Below are 11,554 nucleotides of genomic sequence, written 5' to 3' on the forward strand. Positions count from 1 at the left end.
AGCATTTGGTGAGAATGCTATGAGTCAAAGTGAAACTTTTTTGTGGTACAAACGTTTTAACGATGGACGAACGTTCAGGAGCAATGTGAAGTCCATGTTCATTAGTTGTGTGGGGGATTGTTTTGTTTTTTTATATTTTTATATCCAAGGCATAGTCCACAAGGAATTTGTCTCCCCTGGTCAAACTGTCAATGGGAACTTTTATTGTTAAGTTTTGAAGCTGCTACGGGAGAGCATTTGGCACAAACGTCTGGAAACGTGGGAGAACAACAGCTGGGTTCTCCACCATGACAGCGCGCCTGCACATCGCTCGTTGTTTGGCAGTTTTTGGCTTCCAAAAACATGACAGTGATTCCCCACCCACCCTATTCGCCTGACCTCGCCCCCTGTGACTTTTTCCTGTTCCCCAAAATGAAATTTTGATTGAAAGGCCGTCATTTTGGCACAATTGAGGAGATCCAGGCAGAATCACAGGAGGTGCTTAAAACACTCACACTTGATGACTTCCAGGAATGCATGGAATCATGGAAAAAACGCTGGGATTGCTATATCCATGCCCAAGGGGACTACTTCAAAGGGGAAGGTGGACACTAGGAGTTATGATTAGCAATTTGGGGGGGGGGGGGCAAATTCCCTGAACTCTTGGGTAGCACCTCGTACATGATCAGTGAGGACTGGACTGAATTTTTCTAAAAGCTGTAGTTTGCCAATCTTTGCTGTGAAGCGGATATGTGCACTCTCCATGATTTTTGGCCTGCAAACTTGTAATGTATTAAAAATAAGTTAATGCCATATTTTTGCAGTCTTCTTTAATCCAGTAAGCTGTATATTCTAATAATTATAAGATACACTATGTGTAAACAGGTGGTACACGTTACCACTACCTCTTAAAGGGTTATATCAGTATATATAAAATAATGCATATAAACAAAACATTCATCGCCCTGATGATGGAGGCAGTATGACCTCTGAAACGTTGGTTAACATCGACCAGACTACACAGCGCAACAACCCAGAAGACAGAAATCTTCAAAACTGTTTACACTTTGTATGCATGATTTTATATATTTCAGATAAGTATTCAACACTGCATGGTATGCAAGGTTTTAAGGTTAAATCAGTGGTAAAAGTAAAACCATATAGCATCAGTCAGAATGTGACATGGTCTCAACCACCCCAAGACTGGTGACCAGTATGGCAGAAATGACTAGAAGCTTAAATGTTTAAGATCAGAATTCAATAAAAATTGAACAGCTTCTCTTATACAGAGCAAGGATAATATAACTTGCACAACTTGACTTTATTGCAAGCACTGTATGTTCATTACAAACAAGTATTTAAACAGGAAATGTTTAACTTTAGCATAAATTACCACATAGCTCTTTGCACACCTGCTAACTTATTATAATCTGCAAGATGTCGCCACACAATTCTACTAAGTCTCCACTTGAAAACAACACCTCTTGGTCTTGAAGTTATAGCACAACGATGTCTCACACGAATATAGTTAGAATCACGTGGCAAAGCTGCAACTTCCTGATCTGCTATCTCCTGTGTGAAAACATATTTATTATGACAATATAAGTAATGTGGAAAGAAAGTAATTTGGAATTGAAGCTTCCTGTATTAAAACACCAAGAATGTTTGCTGAATTGTCATACTAGAGAGTTGTGTTGTCCTAATAAAACATGCAGCAATGAAATACAGCCTAATATTTTACAAATGACTGCTAAACAGATATGCTGTGATATGAGAGCCATCAGATTCAGCTGATCTTATAAAGGGGAAAATACATTACAGTCCAATATGTGACAAAATACAAACAAAAACTATCCATGTATCATGTTGAAATGAATATGCCTCACAGGTGGGTCCTTGAACTCAATTTCACATTTAGAAAAGGACATTTAACAATAACAATATTAAAATTAATGTAGTTGATCTAATGAAATGCCTCGTGCTAATATAAGTGGCTGTCAAAGATCATGCTGGTGCAACTTCACTTTAGCCACATTAATGAATGTCTGGACATGCTTCCTACGAAATAAAACTAGAGTATGCACTTCAAGTCAGAAAGGGAGTCCATCAGAAATTACTTTAACTAATGTATCAAAAGGAAAACTTTGATAATGGAAGACTGTAGTGTGAAGTCTGTCAGAGCACATGAACTAATGACCTCTGATACAGATTCTGTTGTGAAACTGCAAGAATGATCACTGTGAAAGAGTGCTACTATAGGAATAATGCAATGACTGGTGAATTCTGTACAGGCTTAAGAAATGCTGTATAAGATGAAATGAAACAAAAATGCATTTATTCCCCAAGCTACTCCCATCAAGCAAAAGAGTTAAATCTTGTGATCATTTAATATCCGGATTCTTGTGGAAACTAGTTTTCAAATGTTGAAGAATTCAACGGTTCAAGAAGACTATAACCATCACACTAAACAGGTACCATTAAGCTAATCCATTTACAAGGCATCACTATTCACTGCAGCAGGTGCATGCTTGTTGCTTTTAGTGATGCATTCCATGAGTCCTGTGTACAATATATTTGGAAAATACCAACAATATTCCTACTAACACATGTTATGAACAGTTCTGTAAATAAATTAAGAACGACACTCGTAATAAAATTAACCTAAACACTACCTTTACAAAATGCATTTTACCCGTAGTTCCACAGGCAGTATGTCATTCTTCCGCAAGGAGTTTATTCTCATTCTTTCTGCTCCAAATTCCTTCAGTGTTTTTCTTCTTTTAACATCTCTTATCATTTGCCAATCTGCGTATTTGTTTCGAATTTGCTGACCCTACTGACAAACATACACTTTATCTCAATACACATGAAAGGCAATAACCATGTATATACTCACGTAAATTACGCACCTGGTTGCCAGTCATTTTGGGACATTTAATTATAAATTTTGATATAGCTGTTACAATTCCAAACATCGTCATTATCAAATTTCGTTATTGACTTCCATACATATACAACATAAACGCAAGTAATGTGTGGTTATGATTGGTGACTTAAAATCCGTGATGACCAGAGACGATATTCAATAGTAAGAGTGTCAACAGAGAGGAGTTATCTTTGGTAGACAGAGTGCGTAGGACATTCACGGTTATTTAGTGTCCGCAAATAGTTTTCAAACAAATCTGAACATAAGTGGATAAATCGGTCTCCAGTGGTGAAAACCTCGGTCTGGTTGTAGTCTGATTAAACGTGTGTGTAGCAATCACTATGATTTTTTAATTCTTATAAACTCCAAAGATGTTAATTCTGTATGTGTTTCTCACTTGCCAAACATGCAGCAAGCCTTTTCATCTTGATGTTCTTGATTTCATGTTCCAAATAATACTTGGTAAAGAATGCGGATTATAGAACTCCTTCTAATGCAATATTCAAATGTCTTTTAGTAATGTTAATATTATTGTAACGTGGGTCGGCGTTGCGACCTGGATTGTCAACCCTGATTTATTCACGTCAAATTAAATCAGTTACAGTGGTCTGCACATACAGTCATCTCTCTACAACAACGCACTCGAGTCTCTGTTCTCTGTGCACGCGCACACACACACACACACACACACACACACACACACACACACACACATACTCTGTCCTCCGAGTCTATCTGGTCCCTCGAGTTCGGCGCTCTTCACACTCTTCGCTTACACATCGGCCCGTAGCACCCCACTGGATACACGCTGGCTCCTCGGCCGCCACGGTGCACGTACCCGGTGCCTGCTCACGCAGCCGACCTGTCCATACTCAGCGTCGGCCCGTAGCACCCCACTGGACACACGCTGGCTCCTCGGCCGCCACGGTCCACGTACCCGGTGCCTCACACGTAGCCGACCCGTCCTTTCTCAGCGCCACACCAGACCTCTCGTTGGCTCCACTCTCTCGGCTCTCAGGGCACACTTCTCTTACGCCCGATTCACAGCTCTGTTCTTTCCACACTCCCTTTCCAACAACTCTACTCTCAACACTCTCCCTTTACAACCCCTCTTCAACACTCTCCCTTTACAACCACTCTCGCAACACTCTCCCTTTCCAACCCCTCCAACCCCAACCAACCAACCAAAAAGCTAACTAAGGGCAGAGGCCTGCGCTAGCACAAGCATCGTCCCTTCCTAGGTGAAACCATTCCTGCGCACAAGGCGCATTGCTGGAAATGGTAAACAGTCTTAATATAAAAAACGGAAATTTTGCTATCGCTAACAGGGTTACGTCGTCATTAAACAGACACAACAATTATAAATGAATACAACAACGTCATTAAACAGACACAACAATTATAAACGAATACAACAATTCCAAAAGCAACAATGTCTATAAATAGACACAACAATGCCGAATACGACAATGCTAAATACAACAATGTCTATAAACGATTACAACAATGCCAAACCCAATAATGTTAATAAACAGACAACAATGCCAGACGCGACAATGTCAATAAACAGACAACTAAACTGTTTATTGACATTGTTATGCTGCTCTCAAGGCAACACATCACATTATGTATGTGAGTGTGTGTTTCAGATCAACGTTATTGAAACTACAATTGTATTTGTACCAGTAGCTAATGTTTCTACACGGATAGTAGTTCACAACAAGTCAAATTAGAGGAATGTCAAAGAAATGTTTCCCTATACATCACAACAATAAATTATTCTTATTATTATTTAGATTCCTTGGCGTTATAAAGTGATTGTTGGGGGGGGGGGGGCTTAATAATTTTTATTTCTGCATTCTAGCTGAAAATTCAGCACTCATTTGTATATCTACAATTTAGAAAATCAGCAAATGGCTGTGTAGGTCTATAAAGACTGATTTTAGAAAGTAAATTACAGATACAATTTAATATTTCTTAAACGCAACTTACCACTAACAAGTGCTAAAACGCTGGTTTAACGAGTCGCTATTAAATGCTAGTAATAGTTTGTCATGAGGAAGCAAATTACTATTAAAGTTAAAATTGCAGCAGCAACTTCATCTTTCTGCTTATTTTAATTGCTTAATTTCTTTTCTCAATGTCTTGTATGAGCAGAGTAGAGTAGAGTAGAGTTTATTTACATTCCATAGATCCTTCTTAGGACTCAACCAAAGGATGTAGAACATGTCATTTCATACAATATACATACACTTCACAACTTTCAACACAAGTACAAGAACGTATTTCACATATCAATGTACATAAATTTCAGATTCTGCAATACAAGTATGAAAAATAATTTTACAAATTAATATACATAAACCTCAGAATTTTAAATATAAATACAAAACTTGCTTTACATATACGTAGATTATGGATATAAAGCTTAAATATTTTCAGCAGAGATGAAATCATCTACAGAATAGAAGGAGTGAGTAAAGAGGTAATCTTTCAATGCAGGCTTGAATACCTTTATATCATAATTTAGACTTTTAATTGTTGGTGGAAGACTATTAAACAACTTGATACCTGTATAGTACACTCCTTTCTGATATTTAGTAAAGTTAGCATTTGGCACATATAGATCATGTTTACGTCTTGTATTTAAATTATGTACATCTGTATTTCTTTTAAATTTATCCATGTTTTCCACCATAAATGATAGCAAGCAGAGTATAAATTCACTTGCAAGTGGAAGTATATTAAATTTACGAAATAATTTTCTACAAGATACCCTGCTTTTGACACCGGTCATTATTCTAATTATTTTCTTTTGCATGTAAAAAACTTTATTACTGTCTGTTGAATTTCCCCAAAAGATTAATCCATATGACAATACAGCATTAGATATTGTGTGGGACATAAACCAGCATAACTATTTAATTATAAATTGGTACAGTTAAGTACTGTAAAAAGAGTTGCAGTGGTTTATTGGCCATATTCTAAGAACGTTCAATTATTATGAAGCCATACTACGTAATTATTTCCAGGCAGAACTTGTAAATGGCGGTTCAGTTATCCTCTATGATATATAATCTGTGTGGCTGTTGGATTACGTTTGCTTGCATCCCCAAATGAATATAATTTGTAATACTTAAAATTGTGGAAGGCATTTATAAAATATAGAGCAAACTGTTTTCGCTAAGCACCAATTATGTACATATTTTGTAATTAATCAATAACTACATACCATAAATGAATGTAGAGGAATTGATTTTGTGCTCGTCTTCATTACGAGGACCCCTCTAGGACCGACTACCTAGTCCCTCGAAGTGCGCATGTCAGTGGAGTCTGTCGTTCTCTTTCTGCCGTGGCATCTGGAGGTGAGTAGGACTGTTAGATTTGTTAGAAATATCCGTCTATAATCCTACTTGGGAATGTGCATCGAATTTCAGGTAGCGTTGAAATTTGTATATACAAGGTGTGAAATTAATATTATACAAATATTTATGTCGGAGTTTGTATATAATTTTCAGGTAGCGCGTTCCAAAAATTTGACCATCTTTTATGTGAGTTCTGCCGGTAGTGATGTCGCATGCATGCCTTTCGTTGAGTATTTACAGATGTTTTTTGGAAAATGTGTTTTTCTATTTACGACAGTAATGCAAATGTGCTTACGCTAGTTTCGGTAAGTGTTGGTATAAAATGTTCTTCGTTGAGTGAATTTCAGATAAATATATTGCTATTGTTCGCCATGTTAAAAAGATGTCTGCCAGTTGGGATCATAATTATCGTTGTATGTTTAAGTATTGGCATTTTACGGTCATAGAACATGATTTCCAAATGTATTTTGTATATTTTACGTATGCATGCGTGTGTATATGATGAGGTGGAAAAAATTTTGACGAGATATATTAACATTACTTTCGGGCATTGCACTTGGCAATCAATAGTTGCAGCATGCTACGTCATCGTTTCACACCCAAATTAGTGCATATGATCGCATTGTGTTTCACTTTGGACTGCACGCATTTTGCATTGCCCCTGGCTGCCTAACAATTTGCGGTGGAAAAGAAAAGTGTAGAATCCTGTAGCATCTGTTGGCGTAAGTAAATTTGACATCCGGTTTTGAGGAAACGTCGGCCCCCACGTGGCGGTAACATATCACTTCAGATGTTAATGTATTTGTTAAAAAACATTTAAATTGTCTGTACTTGTGTATATTTGTAAACTGACTTAATATGCCATTTGGGATCCATTGAAGGCACATCTAATTGTAATTTATGAATGCTTTACATAAATATTTGATGTAATTACTGAAGTGGTATTATGCATTTCAGTCATACTGAAAGCAAGCAGTACACCAGTCAATCACCATGGGCAAGGAAAAGATTCATATTAACATCGTTGTCATTGGGCATGTAGACTCTGGGAAGTCGACTACTACTGGACATTTGATTTACAAGTGTGGTGGTATTGATAAGAGAACAATTGAGAAGTTTGAGAAGGAAGCCCAGGAGGTAAGTTTTTATGGTCTGTTGATGGCACTGTCTCATATTTCTATTGTGGTGGTTTTGCAGTTTCATATTTTGAAAGTTTCCCCAATTCAGTTTGAGCTGATTTAATTTATAATAAAACTTGTACCAAGGTGGTGTTCTCGGCTTATCTCATGTCCCAGGCCTGAATTTAGTTGGTATATGATTGCCATGTGGTTGCGTTGTTTATGGTTGGTTTTGATTTCAACTCTGATACAGGTGTTTTCTGTTACAGATGGGCAAAGGTTCGTTCAAGTATGCTTGGGTTTTGGACAAGCTGAAAGCAGAACGAGAACGTGGTATCACCATCGATATTGCGCTGTGGAAGTTTGAGACTAGTAAATATTATGTTACTATTATTGATGCACCTGGGCACAGAGATTTTATAAAGAACATGATTACTGGAACTTCTCAGGTATGACAGGAATATTTTTGTGTATTAAGTCACACTTTGGATTGGTCATGGGATAAGAATTAAATAAAAGAGGGTTATGAATTCAAAGTTTTAGTGAACGTCATAATTTGCTCTCATACGACATTGTTATCAAGTGCTTGTTTAAATATTACTTGTTGCCTACAGGCTGATTGTGCTGTGCTTATTGTTGCTGCTGGTACTGGCGAGTTTGAAGCTGGTATTTCTAAGAATGGTCAGACACGTGAGCATGCACTGTTGGCTTTTACCTTGGGTGTGAAGCAGCTGATTGTGGGTGTTAACAAGATGGACTCTACAGAGCCACCATACAGTGAAGTGAGTTCTTCAGGATCACATACATAACCTCCACCCTTCATAAAATAATACAGGGTTTTAAAAATAATTCATTTCCTTTTAGACCCGATTTGAGGAAATCAAGAAGGAAGTTAGCAACTACATCAAGAAGATTGGTTATAACCCTGCTGCGGTTGCATTTGTACCAATCTCTGGCTGGCATGGGGATAATATGTTGGAGCACTCTGACAAAATGTCGTGGTTCAAGGGATGGTCAATTGAGAGGAAGGAGGGCAAGGCTGATGGCAGGTGCCTCATCGAAGCCTTGGATGCCATCCTGCCCCCAAGCCGACCTACAGAGAAACCTCTTCGTCTTCCTCTACAGGTGAAATTCGTGGCTGGTTCTGGAGGTGTAGGTTGAATTGAAATTTTTAAAATATGCTAATAATCAAATTCTTTATTCTAGGATGTATACAAAATTGGTGGTATTGGAACAGTGCCTGTGGGCCGAGTCGAGACTGGTGTATTGAAACCTGGCATGGTGGTTACTTTTGCCCCTGCAAATTTGACTACTGAAGTGAAGTCCGTTGAAATGCATCATGAGGCTCTGACGGAGGCTGTGCCTGGTGACAATGTTGGTTTCAATGTGAAGAATGTTTCTGTTAAGGAGCTGCGTCGTGGCTATGTTGCCGGAGATTCCAAGAACAATCCTCCCAAAGGAGCTGCTGAATTCATTGCTCAGGTTAATATATTTTAAGGAGAACTGATATTTATATAATATGAGATTTTTGAATATGGGTGATGTCTTGTGTCAAGTCTTGTATTTGATTTTTTCTATCTCTTCTCACTGAAGGTTATTGTGCTGAACCACCCTGGCCAGATTTCAAATGGATATACTCCAGTCCTAGATTGTCATACAGCTCACATCGCCTGTAAATTTGCTGAGATAAAGGAGAAGTGTGACCGTCGTACTGGTAATTAATCTTTTATTGAATGAATTGCTGGTCTCTCGTTTTTATTAACTGAATGCTGTGTATGTTCATAGCAGACCGCATCACGTGTCTTTTCAGGTAAGGTCACTGAGGAGAATCCAAAGTCCATCAAATCTGGTGATGCGGCTATTGTTAACCTTGTTCCCAGCAAACCGATGTGTGTGGAGTCTTTCCAGGAGTTCCCACCACTTGGACGTTTTGCTGTGCGCGACATGAGGCAGACTGTTGCAGTCGGTGTTATCAAGGTGAGGGAAACCTGAAATGCTGTTACTCGCCCATTTTTTATGGTGTGAAGCAAGTTTTTTAATTAATTTTTGTGTGTATGCTAAAAAGGTATGCAATGATTTGTTTCAGAGTGTCACCACTAAGGATGTTACAAGTGGTAAGGTAACGAAGGCTGCTGAGAAGGCCCAGAAGAAGAAATAACTAGGTGTGCTAATTGGTCCATCAGTGGCGGTTGTCTCATTGCAGCTCTCTGCACCGCCAGTAGCTCTCCATCGCTTTTTCAACATGAGCTGCCTTCTCTTTCTTTCCAAGTGGCTGCTGAAGCATTTTTTCCATCGTAAAGAATTTCGAAGGAAAGGCTGGTTTCTTTCATGCCTACAGTTTTAGCCCGGCTATCTTAATTTTATTACTTGTCGATATTACGAATGAAGGAATTTACGTAAACAGAAAATGAATGACATAAGTTTCTTTGTTGAAATTTGTTTGAATAATGGGAGAGAAAGGGACTTTTTTATTTTCATTCCTTTCATTTTCTGTGTTCCTGAAATAAAGGTATATGTTAATACAGTGTAACAGCTTCTGTACATAACTTCAAAGTGGTAACATACAAGGGCCAATAAAGAAGCTTTGAACCATGAATAATGTTAATTGTTTTTGGTGTAGGAAAGTGTAATTTGTTAACATTTTGTTTGCGAATCAGTGTTACATGATGGCTGGACATCTGTTGACCCTTTTGCGCTCTCCATTGTAGGCATTTGTTCTTTAATATTGTACCAGTCAGAATGCCGGGGTTTTTATTTTTCCCCATGGTTCTTTAATTTTGACTAGAGCTAGAATTTGCTGTAAATATGTTGGCAGTTGTAATGTTCATGGAATTTAGTTTTTTTGGTATTTGTTTCATATGATGTGCTAGTGTTTATGGCTGTCTGGAGAGAGAGTTTGAGGAAATGTGTTTGGAAGTTTTGAAAATTGTGGTTAGGTTTTCATTCATTTAATGTTTAATTTCCTAGATCAAAAGTATGAAAATGCCATGCGCAGACGGTTTGTGGAAAATATTCTACACTTTGTTTAATGTTTTTGTAGGGTTGCTCTGTTTTAAAAATGTTCAAATAGGGTAATCTAGAACCTGCAGTAAATTTTTGTTAAAACTTCTTGTATTGCTTTGCAGTTTAAGAAACTGAGCTAAGAAGTTTGCTGTAGTACATAAACTGATTTTCTTGTACCCAGATATACTTCTTTTGTGAATGGTAATACCATTTGGTCACTGCTCTATCAATAATTACATGCAACTATTTCTGCACTGCCCACATGGTATGCTGATTGAAAAGTGCAGCTAGGCAATTCAGATTAGTGTCATGGCATAGGAGAAAATAGTTTTCTCCCAAAAAATTGTTTAAATCTATTTGCAGTCAGCAATTTTTTTCAGTACAATATTGCTTTGTTTAACATTTTAATGAAAATATACTTTAGGTCATAGAGATGTTTCCTTTTTTGTGTAGCTTCACAGTTTTAGACAACATACTTACCTAACCCTACCATAGTTTGGCAGAATTTTGTGGATCTCGAGAGAACAGGATTTAACTTTATAAAATGAGCTGATGGCTCATGAAAGTTGCATCTGTAATAATTAGTAATTGTCCCAAATTTGATTTTGATTTTGCACATAATAAATTATAAATCTTAATAGTACTACAAAACATAGCATTTTAACCAGGAGTTTTTGGGTTTGAAAATAATGAGGGACCTTGCCAATTTACCCTATGAACAAACAGCTGTAACCTTACTGTGTTAGAATGTGGAGCTTTTTCTTCAATTGTTCAACATGGGTGTCAGAAAGACAGCACTCACTGGCTGGAGTCATTTTGATATTGTTTAGGTTTATCCTAAGGTGGGTTATACATGGAAGAAAATAGTGGTTTCATAGAAATCAGAACACGGGTTTGACTAGAAGTGGTGGTGTACCAACTGGAAGATTGGAATCTAACGTGCATTTGTCTTAAGTAGTGTGTTATTGAAGCTGACTGGCATCAAGCTGCAGAAGCAAGGATGAAAGTTACAATTCATCAGGAACTTCAAAGGGTATATTAGCAGTCTTGGGTTCTGTAGCCTAGAGGACTAAGGCAGTTCTGAAATCATATCTCTTCAGAAAGAGCAGTGGCCTAGGGGACCAAACAGCAGACTACCATACTAAAGATCTGCAGTTCAAGAA

At 37.7% G+C, this 11,554-nt stretch overlaps 2 protein-coding genes across 4 annotated transcripts; one reads left to right on the top strand and one right to left on the bottom strand.

The window, feature by feature from the left end:
• Positions 1-1,281: 1,281 nt before the first annotated feature.
• mRpS14 (mitochondrial ribosomal protein S14) lies at positions 1,282-6,237 on the bottom strand. 2 transcript variants are annotated; one of them, XM_022068619.2, is made up of 3 exons: positions 6,138-6,237; positions 2,672-2,812; positions 1,282-1,551 (listed from the first exon to the last, which is right to left on the bottom strand). In XM_022068619.2, the coding sequence occupies exons 1-3, from the start codon at positions 6,177-6,179 to the stop codon at positions 1,369-1,371; spliced, it is 366 nt and encodes a 121-aa protein (XP_021924311.1). In that variant the 5' UTR covers positions 6,180-6,237; the 3' UTR covers positions 1,282-1,368. The 2 variants fall into 2 exon arrangements, with proteins under 2 accessions (XP_021924311.1, XP_021924310.1); XM_022068618.2 differs by lacking the exon at positions 6,138-6,237 and adding an exon at positions 2,889-3,068.
• LOC110832006 (elongation factor 1-alpha) lies at positions 6,186-9,746 on the top strand. Of its 2 annotated transcripts, none has more exons than XM_022068615.2 (9): positions 6,186-6,270; positions 7,228-7,407; positions 7,658-7,837; positions 8,003-8,170; positions 8,253-8,513; positions 8,595-8,870; positions 8,982-9,102; positions 9,199-9,365; positions 9,475-9,746. In XM_022068615.2, exons 2-9 carry the CDS (start codon positions 7,264-7,266, stop codon positions 9,544-9,546), a joined length of 1,389 nt encoding a protein of 462 aa, XP_021924307.1. In that variant the 5' UTR covers positions 6,186-6,270; positions 7,228-7,263; the 3' UTR covers positions 9,547-9,746. The 2 variants fall into 2 exon arrangements, with proteins under 2 accessions (XP_021924307.1, XP_021924308.1); XM_022068616.2 differs by having other exon boundaries at positions 6,267-6,342.
• The last annotated feature ends 1,808 nt before the right edge of the window (positions 9,747-11,554 follow it).

The sequence above is a fragment of the Zootermopsis nevadensis genome, unplaced genomic scaffold, assembly GCF_977971745.1.
Source record: "Zootermopsis nevadensis isolate Lab colony 2312 unplaced genomic scaffold, Znev_1.0 Znev_ptg000024l, whole genome shotgun sequence".
Lineage (NCBI taxonomy): Eukaryota > Metazoa > Arthropoda > Insecta > Blattodea > Termopsidae > Zootermopsis > Zootermopsis nevadensis.